Genomic DNA, 18,475 nt, shown 5'->3' on the forward strand with positions numbered 1-18,475 from the left:
AGAGATTAGAGTTCAGATTAGAGTAGTGCTGGAAAAGCACAGCAGGTCAGGTAGAATCCGAGGAGCAGGAAAATGATGTTTCGGGCAAAATTCCTGATTTTGCCTGAAATGTCAATTTTCCTGCTCCTCGGATGCTGTGCTGTGCTTTTCCAGCACCACTCTAATCTTGACTCCCACTCCCATACTCAATGCACTGACTGGTAAATGTCTCAGACTTGGCGAATTGTGCATTGTTAATGACATGCAAGCATTTACCTGTCCTCAGACTGCAGCAGGCAATAAAGCGCATAGCAATGACACAATCTCAAGATGCACTGACTCTGTCTACGGCACACTTACAGTTTTGGACGTTTGAGTATTCAGATTAGCAAAAGTGTAACATTAATAAAGTCACATAGTCCCAGAGGGTTGCTCAGGGTCCCTTCCTCATCAGAGAGAGATAATTTGTGGTCAGTTTAACATGACAGTCGCCATACATCTGGCAGTTGAGGTTCAGAAGTTACCTTTATGGTTACCTCAGCTGGTGCAGGAATGGAACTTACACTGTTGGTATTACTCTGCGTTACAGTCCAACCAACTGAGCTAACTAGCTGTTAAGGCCACCACTAGCAACCTTCATTACTATAGAGTTGAGAATAAGCCCACTTCTGTATTGCAACTGTTATGCACATCAAAGAAAAAATGGGAAGTGGCCGCTAACTTCTCAGGACTTTACCCTGCTCTTACTCTCTGTGCAGATTTCATTCTAGATCATTTCCACTTTTGTGTAAATGGATATCTGAAAACATTTCATCGTCATCTCGCTGAAGCATTGCAATATTATCATATACTCACATGTTTGTCTTTACAGTGCAGGTACTGGAAGAAATCTCATGATCCCAAGAGTGAGAATGAACGATACACGTTATATAAAGAGTGGGCACGCTTTGGTCGATTCTATAAGGAGCAGCCCCTGCACCTCATCAGGTTAGAGACTTTGGATGGGATTGACTGTATTTTGTTGGGCTTGAGACCAAAGTGACAGATTTCAGGTGAGCAGACTGGTAACTGTCAGCAGGAATGTGCTTTCTGTTCCACAGAGGAGACCTTGAGCCTTCCCTGTCACATGCCTTCTCTCCTGTCCAGCCAAAATCATTGCCCTGACCAGTTGCTCTTTTACTTTACTAATCCATCTGAATTAAGAAAGAAAGACTTGTATTTATGTTGCATTTCTTCACAATGTCTAAAGGCACTTTATAACTGATGACGTGTCCATTGTTTCAAATGTAATGAATTTTGGAAACACTACAGCCAATATGTACATAGTATACTTACATATAATCTGTTTTAGGATTGAGGGATAAATATTGGTCAAACCAGAGATATCTCCCTTGCTCATCTTCAGACTTGTACCATGGGATCTTTATATCCACCTCAACAAGCATTTGAGGCCTTGGACTCATCCAAAAGAGTCAAAAGGTGTGGTGCTTGAAAAGCACAGCCGGTCAGGCAGCATTGATGAAGGGCTTATGCTCGAAACGTCGACTCTCCTGCTCCTCGGATGCTGTCTAACCGGCTGTGCTTTTCCAGCACCACACTTTTTGACTCTGATCTCCAGCATCTGCAGACCTCACTTTCTCCTCATCCTAAAGAGTGAACCTTCCAACTATGCAGCACTCCCTTGGTCCTGCACAGAAGCTTCAACTTTAATATTTGCACACAATCCCTGGAAGGGGATTTGAACCAGGAATGTTGTGACTCAGAGGCAAGAATACTAGCAGCTGAACCCCAGATTATACCCATGTTTGCGAAACACAATTCTAACTGTTTCCAGGCCATGGAAGCTACCAGCCAGTTTGCCGCTGACACCTGTTAGAGAATAGTGTAAGGTGAGAAGACCAGAGTTGGTAGACTGCTGAGTGATGTCCGATCAAAAGTCAGAAGAATAATTAAGAAACACTCCAGCTTTATACATCTCCCTCCTGTCTAAGCATGACATGGTACTGAGCAAACCATGATCTCAAGTTCACAGATGACTCTGAAGTTGATCATTTTCTATTAATAATTCACACCTTCTTGTTTGTTCAATAATTTTCCCCATGTTTCTCCTGCAAGGAGCATAAAAATGGACTGTAAGAGCTTCTTTAAGTTAGTAAAAAGAAAAAAAAATGAAGACAAATGTAGGCCCTTTACAACTTAAAATTGAAGAATTGATACAAAGTAAAGGGAAATGGCAAATCAGTTAAAGTTATCTCTACTCTGCCATCACAGAACTTGACAGAAATAGCTTCCCAAAAGTCCTGGAAAAGCAAGAATCCTTTGGAAGGAGACATTGAAGATAATTAATATTAGTAAACAAAAAGTCTTAGATAAATGAACAGAGCTAACATCTGATGACACCCAGACCTTGATTATCTACAGCCCAGAGTACTACAGGGGGTTGCAATAGAAATGTTCTTTTTAATTCATTCATGGGATGTGGGTGAATCTAGCTAGGTCAGCATTTCTTGCCAAAAGGGCAGTTAAGAGTCAACTACATTGCTGTGGGCCTGGAGTCATATCTAGACCAGAACAGCTAAGAATGGCAATATCCTTCCTTACAGGACAATAGTGAACTAGATGAGTTTTTCTGACAACTGGCAATGGATTCACGGTTATCATTAGACTCTTAATTCCAGATGTTTATTGAATTTGAATTCAAATTCCACCAGCTGCCATGGTGGAATTTGAACCTGGGTCCCCAGGACATTACCTAGATCTCTGGATTAACAGTCCAGCGATAATACCACTAGACCATCTCCTCCCCAGCAGTGAATGCATTGGTTGTCACCTTCCAAGTTTTTGTAGATTCTGCACATGATAGATTGGAGGGTTGCAAATGTAACCCTCACTGTTTATAAAATAAGGGAGGGAACAGTACTGGGAGCCATAGACCGGTTAACCTAACATCCCTAGTCTGGAGAATGCTGCACTCTATTATAAAGGATGTAACAACACAACACTTAGAAAATGCCAGCAGGATTCCACGCAGGATTAATGAAGTCAAATCATGTTTGACAAGTCTACTGGACTTTTTTTTTTTTGAGAACATAATGAGTAGAATAGATGAAAAAGAATCAGTAAATGTGGTCTATATGGATTTTCAGAAATCTTTTGACAAAATCACAGGCAAGACATTATTGTGCAAAATCACATCATTTGAATCGATGGTAAGATTAAAAATTGGATAGCAGGCAGGAAATGGAGAGTAGGAATAAATGTGTCATTTTTTTTGGAATTGAAAGTGATAACAGGAGAGTACTATAAGCATCAGGGCATATGTCCTAGCTATTTACAATATGTTACCAAGGGTTTGGATGATGGCATCAAGTGTAATATCCAAGTTGCCTCATAACTAGATGGGATGGAAATTGGTGAGAAGAATGTAAATTTGCTTCAGGATGATTTAGACAAGTTGAGTGAGTGAACAAAGACACGACAGAAACAGTATAACATGGCTAAATTGAAGTTCTCCACTTCAGAAGGGAAAAACGGAATGGCAGAGTATTTTTTGAATGGTAGTAGATGCACAAAGAGAGCTGGGTGTCCTTGTACATTCAAAGCAAGTGTATACATGCAGCAAGCAGTCAGGAAGACGAATGGCCCATTGACCTTCATTACAAGAGGATTTCCTTACCTAAGAAAAGATGTCCTTACCATGGAGAGAGTATGCGGTTGAGCAGGCTGAATCCCAGAACGAGGAGAGATTGAGACAACTGTATTCACTGGAGTTTAGAAGAATCAGAGGGAGTCTCACTGAAACGTATAAAATTCCAGCAGAGCTGGCTGGATCAGGGATGACGTTTTTCCTGACCACGAGGTCCAGAACATGGGATAGTGGTCTTGGGATTTGTCTCAACCATTTCAGAGTAAGTTGAAGAGAAGTTTCATCTCTCAGAGGCTGGTGAACCTATATAATTCTTTATCACAGGAAGCTGTAGAGGTAAAGTAACTGAATATATTTAAGTGAGAAATAGATCAATAGAAGCTAAAAATCTCAAGGGTTGTGGCAGCAGTATAGGTTTATAAGGCTGAGACCGATGAATAGTCATGATCATGTTGAATGTTGGAATTGTTTCAATGGGCTGAATCGCCTGCTTCTCCTATTTTCTATGTTTCTATATGTGACAAAGTTAATGAGGCTTTTATATTACTGCCACTGAAGTTTGCATTTCAGGATACAAACCTGTAAGAATTATAAAGTGTGTGGAAAACCTCAAAAGGATATTGACAAGTCAGTGACGTGAGCAGCTGGGTGGCAGATCAAGTTCAATATGGAGAAGTGTGAGGTGAAACATTTTGGTAGAAAGAATGTGAAGATCGAGTACAAAATAAAGGATATTATTCTAAAGTGTGTGCAGGAGCAGAGAGATCTGGCAACATATGTGCATTCGTTATTGAAGGCAACAGGACAAGTGAAGACATCAGTTAATAAAGCACGCAATATCCCAGGCTTTATTAATAAAGGCACAGAGTGCAAGAGCAAGGATGTTATGCTGAACTTACACCAGTTAGACCTCAGCTAGAATGTTGTGTACAGTTTTAGACAATGCACTTCAGAACAAATGTGAACACATTGGAAAGAGTTTGCAAAGAGATTTACAAGAATGGCTCCATAACATTCATTGGGAAGATAGATTGGCGAAATTGGGAGTATTTGTCTTAGAGAGGAGAAGCTTAAGAGGAGACTTAATGGAGATTTTCAAAGTCAGGAGGAGTCTTGACATAGTAAATAAAGAGATATTACTTCTATTTGTAAAAGAACTGAGAACAAAAACAGACAGATTTAAAGTAATTTGCAAAAGAAGCAAGTGTGATGTGAACTAAGGATTTTCACACAGCAAGTGGTTCAGGTTTGGAATGTAGTGCTGGAAGAGTGGTGGAGGTAGGTTCAGCTGAGGCAAAGGTTTTGGATGATGCTTTGAATACAAATAACATGCAGGATTACAGGGAAAAAGGCAAATGGACAGCACTCCGTTAGAATGTTCATTTAGAGAGCTGATGCATACAACAGGAGCCAGTGGTCTCATTCTACTGTCATTGTGTGATTCTGAGAAGATTAGCACATATACCAGGCAGAAGCAGTACTGGTGTGCACCCCTAGCCCTGCTTGTATTGTCTATGAGATAGAATTCTAGAGCTAAAGAAAAGGGAGGATAATTTTTCAACAAAATAACAGAGCCAGATTGCAGGAATCCAAGCTTGAAAATAAAAGCTTGCCAATGTTAACATTTTTTCCATTAATACTTGCTTTAGTGCCATATTTTCCACTGAGTTATTTCTTTGGCTGGTTTCTTTTATATAAACAGAAACTTTCACAACATGTGTACCTGCTGTGTTGAAAATAATGGGCATATGTAGGATATTTGGAGAAAGTGAGGACTGCAGATGCTGGAGATCAAAGTCGAGAGTGTGTTGCTGGAAAAGCACAGCAGGTCAGGAAGCATCCGAGGAGCTGGAGAATAGAGCAGATAGATGGGACAGAAGATGGACAGGTGAAAAGGACGCAGGTTTTACACTTCTTGCGGTTGCAAAGGAAGGTGCTGGGATGGAGGGTGCATTGGTGGAGAGCATGGACCTAACGAGGGAGTCGCAGAGGGAATGATCTCTATGGAACGAAGATAGAGGTGGGGAGGGAAATATATCTCTGGTGGTGGGGTCTTACTGTAGGTGGCGGAAATGGCGGAGGATGATGTGTTGCATCTGGAGGTTGGTAGAGTGGATGTGAGGACAGGGAGTTAATTCCTTGTTGTGATTGGAGGGATGGGGTTCAAGGGCAGAGGGGAGAGAAGTGGAGGAGATGCACTGAAGGGCATTATTGACCACGTGGAGGGGAAATTGCGGTCTTGAAATAGGAGGTCATCTGAGATGTTCTGGCGTGGAATTGCTCCTCCTAGGAGCAGATAAGGCAGAGGCATTGGGAGTAAGGGATAGCATTTTCCCATGAGCCAGGAATGGGAGGAGGTTAGTCTACATAGCTGTGGGAGTTGGTGGGTTTGAAGTCGATATCCATGTTGAGTTGTTTGCCAGAAATGGAGACTGAGAGCTCCAGCAAGGGGAGAAAGTTGTCTGAGGTGGTCCAGGTGACCTTGAGGTCAGGGTAGAGGTCAGGTAAGTGAAGTTGATGAACTGTTCAAACACCCGTGGGAGCACAAGGTGGTGCCATACAGTCATCGATGTAGCAGAAGAAAGCTGGAGAATAGTGCCAGTGTTACTGCGAAAGATGGACTGTTCCACATACCCTACAAAGAGGTAGGTGTAGTTGGGGCCCATGTGGATTCCCATGGCTACCCCCTTTCATCTGAAGGAAGTGGGAGCATTTGAAAGAGAAGTTGTTGAGAACCATATATAGGATATTTGTTTTGTAAAATTGGGGCTACATCAGAGCACGTTAAGAAATCAAGCATATGGTTCTCTGGTTTACCCCCTTTATGTTTTGATAGGATTCCGGCTTAAATTCAATGTTAAAACCTCAGTTGCATAGCTTACATAAATTTATCAAGTAACCTCTAATAGCAGGGCAGTTCTCCAAATTCACATTATTAGCAGGAAACTTTGCTTGGTTATACCCAGAGTGCACTTCTGAGAAATCACCATTACCACCATCAACACTCATTAGCAGCAGTGTGCACAGGCTACAAAATGTATTGGAGAATACTGTCCATTTGCTTGGGTGCGTGCAGTTTCAACAGCATGCAAGAATCTTGACACCTTTCAGGTCAAAGCAGCTCGCTTGATTGATGCCAGATCCACAAACATTCGCTCCCCCCCACCACCGATACTCAGTAGCAGCAGTGTGGACTGTCTACAAGATGCACTGCAGAAATTCACCAAAGATCCTCAAATAGCTCCTTCCAAAACCCACAACCACTTGAACCGAGAAGGATAAGGACAGCGAATACATAGGGAACACCATCCCCCGCAAGTTCCTCTCCAAGTCACTTACCACCCGAACTTGGGTGGTGAATATATCATTGTCCCTTCACTTTCGCTGGGTCAAAGTCTTGGGATTCCCTCTGTAAAAGCATTGTGGATTTATCAACAGCACATGGACTGAAGCGGATCAAGATGGCAGCTCATCGCCACCTTGTCAAGGGGCAACAAGAGACGGGCAACAAGTATTGGTGGCACGGTGGCTCAGTGGTTAGCACTGCTACCTCACAGCACTAGGGACCCAGGTTCGAATCCTGCCTCGGGCAACTGTCTGTGTGGGGTTTGCACATTCTCCCCGTGTCTGCGTGGATTTCCTCAGGGTGCACCGGTTTCCTCCCACAGTCCAAAGATGCGCAGGTTAGGTGGCCATGCTAAATTGCCCATAGCGTTCAGGAATGTGTAGGTTAGGTGCATTAGTCAGAGGTAAATATAGGATAGGGGAATGAGTCTGGGTGGGTTACTCTTTGGAAGGTCAGTGTGGGCTTGTTGGGCCGAAGGGCCTGTTTCCACACTGTAGGGATTCTAGGATTCTAACATTCTAACCTGGCCCAGCCAGTGATACCCACATCCCACAAATGAATTTCAAAATAAAAAAAACAGTCCATCAATTTCTCAGATTTTAGAACCTGTAACTTTTATTGGGTCTCATTTCTCTGTTTCTGCTTTCTAGGAAATACTATGGAGAGAAGATTGGAATATATTTTGCCTGGCTTGGTTTTTACACAGAAATGCTGGGGATTGCAGGTGCCGTTGGTTTCATTTGCTTTCTGTATGGCTGCATAACTAAGGATGGAAACATATGGAGGTAACTGTCTATTTTGATTTAATAACACTTGATCAATTGGGAGGAGAGACTTGGTTTTGTAATCCCACAAGGGAATGTAATTCAACGTGTACGAGCCCCTCCCTAATACGTTTAAAAACAGAGTTCAAGCTATTTCCTAACTTGTTTGCTGTGTTAAGTATAAAAACCTGCATGAAAGCAGTATACTTCCTGACATTTCCCCAAAATATGACAAAAGCAATAATATCCATTCTAACATGGTTAAGAGATTCACTCAGACACTGATTTATTTTTCCTTTATTAGTCGAGGGAGTGTGAATCACTAGCCAGTTATTTCCCAGCACTTTTCCAGCACCACACTTACCACCTTCCATCCACCTATGGCATTTCCAGCTACCTTCCCCCAGCCCCACCCCCGTCCCATTTATCTCTCAGTCCCCTTGAGGCCCTCCACATTCCTGATGAAGAGCTTATGCTCGAAATGTCGAATCTCCTGCTCCTCGGATGCTGCCTGACCGGCTGTACTTTTCCAGCACCACACTTCTTGACTCATTTATTTCTCAACTTCTCTCTGGGCAATGAGGGATAAGACAGCTGTAGGCCTGGAGTCACGTTTAGGCCAGAGCAGATAAGGACAGTAGATTTCCTTCTCTCTGGGATAATAGTGGACAAAATTAATTTTTTTAGAACAGTTAACAGTGACCAATTAGCCAGCTTTCTATTCTAGATTTTATTGAATTCAAATTTCACCATCTGCTAAAGTGAGATTTGAACCCAGGTCCACCACATCATTGTCCTAGGGCTCTGGATTGCTAGTCCAGTGACATTACCACCATGCCTCTACTTCTATTCTACACTGGTGTAATAGGGACATTAGCAGACTATTAAATATCAGGCTATGACTTGCGGATATTTTAATTCTCAAGCCTCATTTGCCCACTCCAACTCCTACCCACCGCTAGTGGGATGATATCACTGATGGAAGATGGCAACCAAAATTATTTGGAGGGGAACGGAAGGGGCATTTTACATTGACCTCAGCAACACATAGAAACAGTCCTTCGGTAAGGTAAGGAGAGATTGCCAGGTTTGGGGGATGTCAACAAGTAAGGAATCAAGCATCAGAACAATCCTTAATTTGAAAGAAGTGAAGGATTTATTTTATAAGGTAGCTCCTTCCACAAGCTTATCAATTGAGTAACGTATAAGGATCAGTGATCAGACTGATGTATTCAATTACAGGTGCCTAACCATTTGAAAACCACAGGTATGATTTTCGCTGTCTCATTTGTTTGATACAATGTGGATCAAAGTTGAGCACTTGGTTAAAATTACACAAAGTCAGACAAGTTAAGTCTTGAGGGACATGGAAACGAGCGTATGTAGCAGGAAGCTCTTCCACTAACTTCATGAGCTCCTCCCACACTATTTCTGAAAATTGTAAAGCTTAAAAATAAACCAAGGAACTCTTCTTAAGTTTTCCCAATTTCAGCAACAAATAGCTAAAATTGTACATGAGGATATAGAAAATAAAGGAAAGCTTATTAAACTCCTCATCCCAGTTCCTGCCACTGTGTACAATTTGCTTCATTTTAGAGACTGTACAAAAACACCTTAAAATTTACCTTCCAGCAAAATATATCTTCTCATTATTAGACTTCTTAGCTTCCACTTCTTCTTAAGATTAGATTCCCTACAGTGTGGAAACAGGCCCTTCAGCCCAACAAGTCCACACCGACCCTCCGAAGAGTAACCCACCCTCCTCTGACTAATGCACCTAACAACTGTGGACAATTTAGCGTGGCCAATTCACCTGACCTGCACATCTTTGGAATGTGGGAGGAAACCAGAGCACCCAGAGGAAATCCACACGTACACAGGGAGAATGTGTAAACTCCACACAGACAGTGCTCAGGACTGGAATCAAATCTGGGACACTGGCACTGTGAGGCAGCAGTGCTAACCACTGAGCCACCATGCCACCTGTATGACTGAGCTATGCTTCTGCAATTGTTGACATTTGAAACTATCAGTCCTCCATGTCCATGTGGTTAGCAGAAAGCCCAGGTCAGTCAATGGCATGCAATGACTGACAGTTTGAAAAGTTAAAAGGAAGGTTTACATTTACTTCTTTAATTGAGTATGCATTACAATTTAAATTCCCAATGGGTGGAGTTTGATCACTTTTTTTTCCACCCTTAGTGAAGAAATTTGTGATGCTGAACTTGGAGGGAAGATTATCATGTGTCCCTTGTGTTATGATTGCGACTTCTGGAGACTGAATACTACCTGTGAATCGACCAAGGTGCGTAGCTTTGAGCAGAAGGATCTCCAATTCTAAAGGATCTATCTGGGAAACTCTGCTCTTCACAACTCTTCCAATCCTAAGGTGAAGTTAAAAATCACACAACACACACAGGTTACAATCCAACAGGTTTATTTGGAACCACTTTTTAATTACAGTGTAATTTAAGTTCTGGGATTTATATATCAAAGAACAGAAACCAGCATATCCCGTTCTAAAAGATGAAAGATTTTATCTAAAATTGTTTAATGTGTCATATCTCCATCACACTGGACTCCTTCGGCTATAAATTCTGTGATCATGATCTTATTCTCCACAACCACCTGATGAAGGTACTGCGCTCCGAAAGCTAGTGCTTCCAAATAAACCTGTTGGACTAATACCTGGTGATTTTTAACTTGGTCCACCTCAGTCCAACACTGGCACCTCCAAGTCAACCTGAAGATGATAATTCAGGAATCTTGTTAATTTTGTTATACAGGTTTGAACAGTTTTGAAAATAAATTGGAGAATTTGAATGTAGCTACAGCATTTTTCTTAGTTACCAAAAGCACACCTTATCATTTTAAAAAATATTTCCTGCATCTGTAAGCCGTTTTATATGTTCAAATGGCCCTTGTGTTAGCTGTCCACAGTGAATGTTGAAAATTGCCATGGTTTTTATTTTCTTTGATGTGTGAACTGTTGGTGCTGCTAACTCTGTAGATGAGAGTGTATAAGCAATCTCCAATGGAGGAAAACATGTCAAAAGAAGACACTTGCCTAACCATTTCCTCAACAAATACCAGGCATTGTCATACTCAACAAGTTAAACCTTCCCTCAACAGTGCATTCAAGGCCCATTGCAACAATTCGCCGAATCTACCGTCTGGAAGGAAAAGGGCAGCAAGTACATGGGAACCACCTTAAACTTCCCGTTTAAACCCCCCATCATCCTGGCTTGGAATTGTATCGCTGTTCCTTCACTGACATTGGGTCAAAATAACATCAGGTAGATGCTGAGATTCAAGAAGGTGGCTCACCACTGCCTTCTAGAGGCTGATGAGGGTCAGTGACGCCCACCTCCCATGAAGAAACGTTTTTCAAAAGTTGACAAGACTAAGTGCACTCGTGACACACCCTCAATCTGCAAACTTTAGCTCTGCTTAAGCATATTCATGCCTTACTTGCTCCCTTGAGGGGGATTACTGGAGTTTAAACTTGTAAAAGCTATTCTGTTTTTGAGTGGGAATACTTTTGCGTTTTTGATGGTCCTGAAAGTAACCTAGCCCGTTTGGTCAATATTGCACTAATTTTGAAACTTACTTATAAAAGTTCTCTCATATTCAACCCTTTATTTTGTTACAGAATTCTCACCTGTTTGACAACGCTGCCACCTTGTTTTTTGCAGTTTTTATGGGCATCTGGGGTGAGTGCCTTTCTGTTATTTGAGTCAGATAATAGGAAATCAAATTAATTTGTGGAATATGGCCACAGAGGGAGAATTCTGAAAGCCTTGAGTTTATCAAGATAGCTTCTTTGACTGTAGTGAGATGGCTCATGTACATAAATGGGGATTGAAAAAGCTGGTAGAATTGTGATTTCAGAAGGGCGAGCGGCTGCTTATGTAACTGGCTTTGATTTGTTTCTCGAGCAGTTACTCTCTTTCTGGAGCTGTGGAAGCGGCGACAGGCGAAACTGGAATATGAGTGGGACCTTGTGGACTTTGAAGAGGAGCAGCAACAACTTCAGATACGCCCAGAGTATGAGGCAAAGTGCAAGCACTACAAGAAAAACCCAGTTACGCAGGTACAGTTAGTGGCTTAAAATGTGACATGCTCAGTTTAAGCTCCTGGCTTGTGGGCGCTTCTAGCATAATGCTGCTTCTGTCGGGATGACCGGCAGCATCTGTGGAGAGAGAAGCAATGTTAATGTTTCCAGTATAGTATGACTTCCTCTTCAGAGCCCTTTGAAAAGTCCAAGAGTTTCTCAAGTCAAGAGAAGATTAGATTAGATTACTTACAGTGTGGAAACAGGCCGTTCGGCCCAACAAATCCACACTGCCCCTCCAAAGAGCAACCCACCCAGACACATTCCCCTACATTTACCCCTTCACCTAACACTACGGGCAAGTTAGTATGGCCAATTCACCTGACCTGCACATTTTTGGACTGTGGGAGGAAACCAGAGCACCCGGAGAAAACCCACGCAAACACAGGGAGAATGTGCAAACTCCACACAGACAGTTGCCCAAGGCGGGAATGCTAACCATTGTGCCACCGTGCCACCCACGACAGAAGAACTGCTTGAGTTCAGAAGAAGACATACTGGGCCTGAAACAGTAACTCTGTTTCTATTTCCATAGATGTTGCCAACCTGCTGAGTTTCTCCAGCCAAAACTGTTTGTTTCAGATTTCTAACATCCATAGTAATTTGCCTTTATTCTTTCTTGTTGGAATGTGTCTGCTCAGTGTTTCTATGCACACTTGTTCAGACGTAAGTGAAGTATAGCAGTGTAAAATGCATAGCCATTGTCTTAAAACAACACTTTAGCCGTTGACAAGAAACATAGAAAACAGGGGCTAGGGTGAGCCGTTCAGTCCTTCGAGCCTGCTGCACCACGCAATATGATCACGGTTGATCATCCAATTCAGTATTCCTTCCCTCTTTCTCCCTGAATGTTTTGATCCCTATAAGAATTATAAGTCCTTCTTTTCTGTATATTCTGAAATATTCCCTTAATGTCTCCTGGTGCATCTCTATTAACCTATCCTTTGTCTAATTTGCCCAGCCACTTTTGGAGTCCGATGTACAATTCTGGTCTCCCTGTTATAGGAAGGATCTTATTAAACTAGAAAGAATGCAGTAAAGATTCACTAGGATGCTACCTAGACTGGAAGGTTTGAGTTATCGGGAGAGGCTGGATAGGCTGGGACTTTTTTCCCTGGAGCATTGGAGGCTGAGGGGTGATCTCATAAAATCATGAGGGTCATGGATAAAGTGAATAGCTAGGATATTTTCCCCAGAGTAGGGGAGTCTAAAACTGGAGGGCATGGTTTATGCTGAGAGGGGAAAGATTTAGAAGGGACTTTAGTGCTAACTTTTTCACACAGAGGGTGGTGGATGTATGGGACGAACTGCTGCAGAACGTGTAGAGGTGAGTACAATTACAACATTTAAAAGACATTTGGATAGGTGCATGAATAGGAAAGGCTTAAAGGGATATGGCCAAACTCAGGGAAATGGGGCTAGTTTAGTTTCAGAAACCTGGTCGGCATGGATGAATTGGTCCAAGGGATCCGTTTCTGTGCTGTATGACTCTATGATTCCATTGGATGCTGCCTGAACTGCTGTGCTCTTCCAGCACCACTAATCCTTGGTACAGAGAACACCGAACGGAGAATTCACTACAAGGGTATACAGGAAAGCCACACACACAGACCAAGTCCTGAACTATGAAAGCAACCACCCCAACACACACAAACGATGCTGCATCAGGACACTATTCAAAAGGGCCACAACACACTGCAGTACACCAGAACTGCAAAAAGAAGAAGAGGAACACCTATACAAGGTATTCGCCAAAAACGGATACCCGCGCAACTTCATCAACAGATGCCCATGCAAGGACTGCACTAAATACTATATAGGACAAACAGGAAGACAGCTAGCAATCCGCATACATGAACATCAACTAGCCACGAAACGCCACGACCAGCTATCTTAGTAGCCACACATGCAGACAACAAGCAACATGAATTCGACTGGGACCACACTACTTATCATAGGGCAAGCCAGACAGAGAACAGTCAGGGAATTCCTAGAGGCATGGCATTCATCGACAAACTCCATCAACAAACACATCGACCTGGACCCAATATACCAACCACTACAGCGGACAGCTGAAACTGACAACCGGAAGCGGCAGGGACAGACCACTATAAATACCGGAGGAAACATCAAAGAAGCGCTTCGCAGGAGGCTCCCAAGCACTGATGATGTTGCCTAGCCAGGGGACGAAACGTTTGCAACAAAAACTTCCAGCTCGGCGAACAGAACCACAACAACGAGCACCCGTGCTACAAATCTTCGCACAAACTTTAATCAGCTCTGCTTATTTGCCCTTTATAATTAACCTCACTTAAATGTAAAGAATAGCCTTAGATCCATATTTCTCTCCCTCAGTATAACATTCGGATATGGTTGCTGTTAGCATGGAATGCCATCAGTGCGAGATCATTAATGAATCCTATCACATTGCAAAATAGAAACTTCATAGAAATGTTCATCTGGTAACTCATAACCTCTTATCCCAGTGCTCTGCACCACCATGCCCAAATCATCCTTCATCAATGTTAAGCCATTGTTTCTTCAGAATGTAAATTTGTATAAAAACAGATATTTTTTGCTGAAGCTTTTCATCTTGCACTCATCAGGACAATTCCCAAAAATAACGTAAAAGAGAAAACCTACATACCTCTTGTATGAGAGAAGAGGGCAGCAGCATTGTTCATGGCAAAACCACGGCCAATTAGAGTCCAACTGGCAATCATTCACCCCTCTTTCCCCACCCTGATGGGGGTATCAAGGGATTGCACATCCATATTGAAGAGGATATGACAGGGACCGAAAAACAAGAATTTGTGGATAATGCAGCAGAATAATTGTGGATGTAAGTGGGAAATGTAATGATGCTGCTCCTTTAACAAGGTTATGTTTAGATTAGATTACTTACAGTGCCCAACAAGTCCATACCGACCTCCGAAGAGCAATCCCCCAGACACATTCCCCTATATTTACCCCTTCACCGAACACCTTTGGAAACTTAGCATGGCCAATTCACCTGACCTGCACATCTTTGGACTGTGGCATGAAACCGGAGCACCCGGAGGAAACCCATGCAGACACGGGGAGAATGTGCACACTCCACACAGACAGTTACCCGAGGTGGGAATTGAACCCAAGTCCCTGGCGCTGTGAGGCAACAGTGCTAATCACTGTGCCACTGTGCCGCCCATTTGGTGTGGTCCTTGGTTTTTTTTCCCAGGAGGTCATAAAGACACAGGTTCTGAAAAGTCTGGGCTTTCAAACCGCTTTTGAAAGTTCTTGCATAATACTGTCAAAATTGGCCTTCCTCCAATTTAGAACTTTAACTTTTAGATCTGGTCCATCCTTTCACATCACTATTTTAAAACTAATAGAATTATGGTCGCTGACCCTAAAGTGCTCCCCCACTGACACCTTAGTCACCTGCCCTGCCTTCTTTCCCAATTTTTATAATTCCCAATTTCACAATCACCTGATGAAGGAGCGTCGCTCCGAAAGCTAGTGTGCTTCCAATTAAACCTGTTGGACTATAACCTGGTGTTGTGTGATTTTTAACTTCTTTCCCAAAAGTAGGTCAAGCTTTGCACCTTCTCTAATAGGTACATCCACATACTGAATCAGAACATTTTCTTGTACACACTTAACAAATTCCTCTCCATCTAAACCCTTGAGATCGAAGATCAGTCATGATCTTGATGAATCTTAGAGGGGCCGAATAGCCTATTACGACTTCTATTTCCTCCATTCTCCTTGCCCATATTGATTTAAAAAAAAAGGCTTTAATTGTAAAATTGATTTCCACTGACATTCCACAGTTTGTCAAAACCTTATCAAGGGGTTTCTAAATGCATAGGCATTTGTATTTATTCATTTGTCCATGGTTATACAGAACAGATTTCAGTGTCCTTCATTGCATGTTCATACTACAAAATGAGCTGTTTATTCATTGCTAATGTTCACATATTAATCTTTTATTTTCAGGAACCGGAGCCTTACATCCCGATATCAGACCAGGCGTTACGCTCTTGTGTGTCTGGAGCTACGGTTTTGTTTTGGGTGAGTACCTTTTTTAAAGTCCTTTAAACCAGGTTCTAGTTAATATCCGTGACATTCAAAATTCTAGTTTCTGTTCTGGGTTTCCCTGATTTTATTGGAAATACTCCCATCTCTACCACTCCTCGCAATCCAGTGGGTCCACTTATTTTAACTTGCTTGTCTCATGCTAAAGATGTTAGAATTCAGTTTTAGAGTATTGTGATGGTAAAATGGGATGTCAACAGCAATATGGTAAAGTTAGGATTGCATTTTCCACTGTTGATACTCCAGCCCAACATTCAGGCAGTGGCATTGTGATACTGCCATTGGATTAGAATTCCATTGTTAGGAGGACAGATAGGAGGATCCGTGGAATCGTGAGGGACTCATGGTTGGTGTGTTGCCTCTCAGGTGCCAGGGTTCATGATGTTTTGGATTATGTTTTCGGGATCCTTGAGGGGGAAGGGGAGCAGCCCTAAGTCGTGGTTCACAAAGGAACCAACAACATAGGTAGGAAGAGAGTTGGGGATTTAAGGTAGAGGTTGAGGGAGATAAGGTGGAAGCTTAGAGCTAGAACAAACACATTGTTATCTCTGGTTTGTTACCCATACCATGTGCTAGTGAGGCAAGGAATAGGATGACCAGGATGGTGCAAGAGGGAGGATTTCAGATACCTGGATAATTTGGGGCTCATTCTAGGGTAAGTGGACCCTCTACAAACTGGTTGATCTATACCTGAACCAGAGGGGCACCAATATCCTGGGAGGGTGGGGAATTTGCTTATGTTCTTTGGGAGGGTTTACACTAATTCAGCAGGGGAATGGGAACCTAAATTGTAGTTCCAGTGTCCAGGAGGTTGTGAGTAGTGAGGTCAGAAATAAGGTTTCAAGGTTGCAAGAGTGTACCGGCAAGCAAGAAGGTGGTTTAAAGTGTGCCTACGTCAACACCAGGAATATCCAGAATAAGGTGGGTGAAGGTGCAGCGTGGATTGGTTTCTGGGACTTTGATGTTGTGACCATTTCGGAGAAATGGATAAAGCAGGGACAAAAATGGTTGTTGCAGGTTCTGGGATTTAGATGTTTCAGTAAGAACAGAGAAGATGGTAGAAGAGGGGGATATGTTGCATTGTTAGTCAAGGACGGTATTATGGTGGCAGAAAGGACGTTTGAGGACTCGTCTACTGAGGTAGTATGGGCTGAGTTTAGAAGCAGGAAAGGAGAGGTCACCCTGTTGGGTGTTTTCTATAGACCTCCGAATAGTTCCAGAGATGTAGAGGATAGGATAGCAAAGATGATTCTGGCCAGGAGTGAGAGTAACAGGATAGTTGTTATGGGGTCTTTAATTTTTCTAATATTGACTAGAAATATGACAGTGCAAGGACTTTAGATGAGTCAGTTTTTGTCCAATGTATGCAGGAGGGTTTCCTGATACAGTATGTAGACAGGCCAACAAAGGGTGAGGCCACATTGGATTTGATACTGGGTAATGAACCAGGCCAGGTGTTAGATTTGGAGGTAGGTGAGCACTTTGGTGATAGTGACCACAATTTGATTATGCTTGCTTTAGCGATGGAATGGGATAGGTCAAGAATTATTGCTGAGGGAATGTCAATTATGATGCAATTAGGCATGACTTAGGATGCATAGGATGGGGAAGGAAACAGCAGGGGATAGGCACAATTGAAATGTGGAGCTTATTCAAGGAACAGCTACTGCGTGTCCTAAATAAGTATATACCTGTCAGGCAGGGAGAAAGTGGTCGAGCGAGGGAGCCATGGTTTACTAAAGAAGTTGAATGTCTTGTCAAGAGAAAGAAGAAGGCTTTTGTTAGGATGAGATGTGAAGGCTCAGTTAGGGCACTTAAAGTTACTAGTTAGCCAGGAAAGACCTAAAGAGGGAAATAAGAAGAGCCAGGAGGTGACATGAAAAGTTGTTGGCAGATAGGATCAAGGAAAATCCTAAAGCTTTCTATAGGTATGTCAAGAATAAAAGAATGACTAGAGTAAGATGAGGCCCAATCAAGGATAGCAGTGGGAAGTTGTGCATGGAGTCCAAGGAGATAGGAGAAGCGCCAAATGGATAATTTTCATCAGCATTCACACTGGGAAAAGACCATGTTGATGAGGAGAATACTGAGATACAGGCCGGTAGACTAGATGGGATTGAGGTTCACAAGGAGGAAGTGTTAGCAATTCTGGAAAGTGTGAAAATAGATAAGTCCCCTGGCCTGGATGGGATTTATCCTAGGATTCTCTGGGAAGGGAGGAGATTGCAGAGCCTTTGGCTTTGATCTTTGTCGTCATTGTCTACAGGAATAGTACTAGAAGACTGGAGAACAGCAAACGCTTTCCCCTTGTTCAAGAAAGGGAGTAGAGACAATCCTGGTAATGTTAGACCAGTGAGCATTGCTTCAGTTGTGGGTAAAGTGTTGTAAAAGGTTGTAAGAGATAAGACTTATAATCATCTGGAAAGAAATAATTTGATTAGGGATAGTCAACACAGTTTTGTGAAGGGTTGGTCATGCCTCACAAATCTTATTGAGTTCTTTGAGAAGGTGACCAAACAGGTGGATGAGGGTAAAGTGGTTGATGTGAT

General features: G+C 42.5%; 1 protein-coding gene across 8 annotated transcripts in view; it reads left to right on the forward strand.

The window, feature by feature from the left end:
- Positions 1–18,475, forward strand: part of ano5a (anoctamin 5a) — a 201,600-nt gene that overhangs the window by 148,619 nt on the left and 34,506 nt on the right. For all 8 annotated transcript variants that reach the window (XR_006313884.1, XM_043705403.1, XM_043705405.1 and 5 more), the window contains 6 exons: positions 851–966; positions 7,622–7,756; positions 9,938–10,040; positions 11,388–11,448; positions 11,677–11,828; positions 15,828–15,902. Coding sequence is in view for 7 of the 8 variants with exons in the window: in XM_043705403.1 (XP_043561338.1) it covers positions 851–966; positions 7,622–7,756; positions 9,938–10,040; positions 11,388–11,448; positions 11,677–11,828; positions 15,828–15,902 (642 nt within the window). In the remaining variant the exon portion in view is untranslated. The remainder of the gene's footprint in view (positions 1–850; positions 967–7,621; positions 7,757–9,937; positions 10,041–11,387; positions 11,449–11,676; positions 11,829–15,827; positions 15,903–18,475) is intronic.

Source organism: Chiloscyllium plagiosum, chromosome 16 (genome assembly GCF_004010195.1).
Source record: "Chiloscyllium plagiosum isolate BGI_BamShark_2017 chromosome 16, ASM401019v2, whole genome shotgun sequence".
NCBI classification, from domain to species: domain Eukaryota; kingdom Metazoa; phylum Chordata; class Chondrichthyes; order Orectolobiformes; family Hemiscylliidae; genus Chiloscyllium; species Chiloscyllium plagiosum.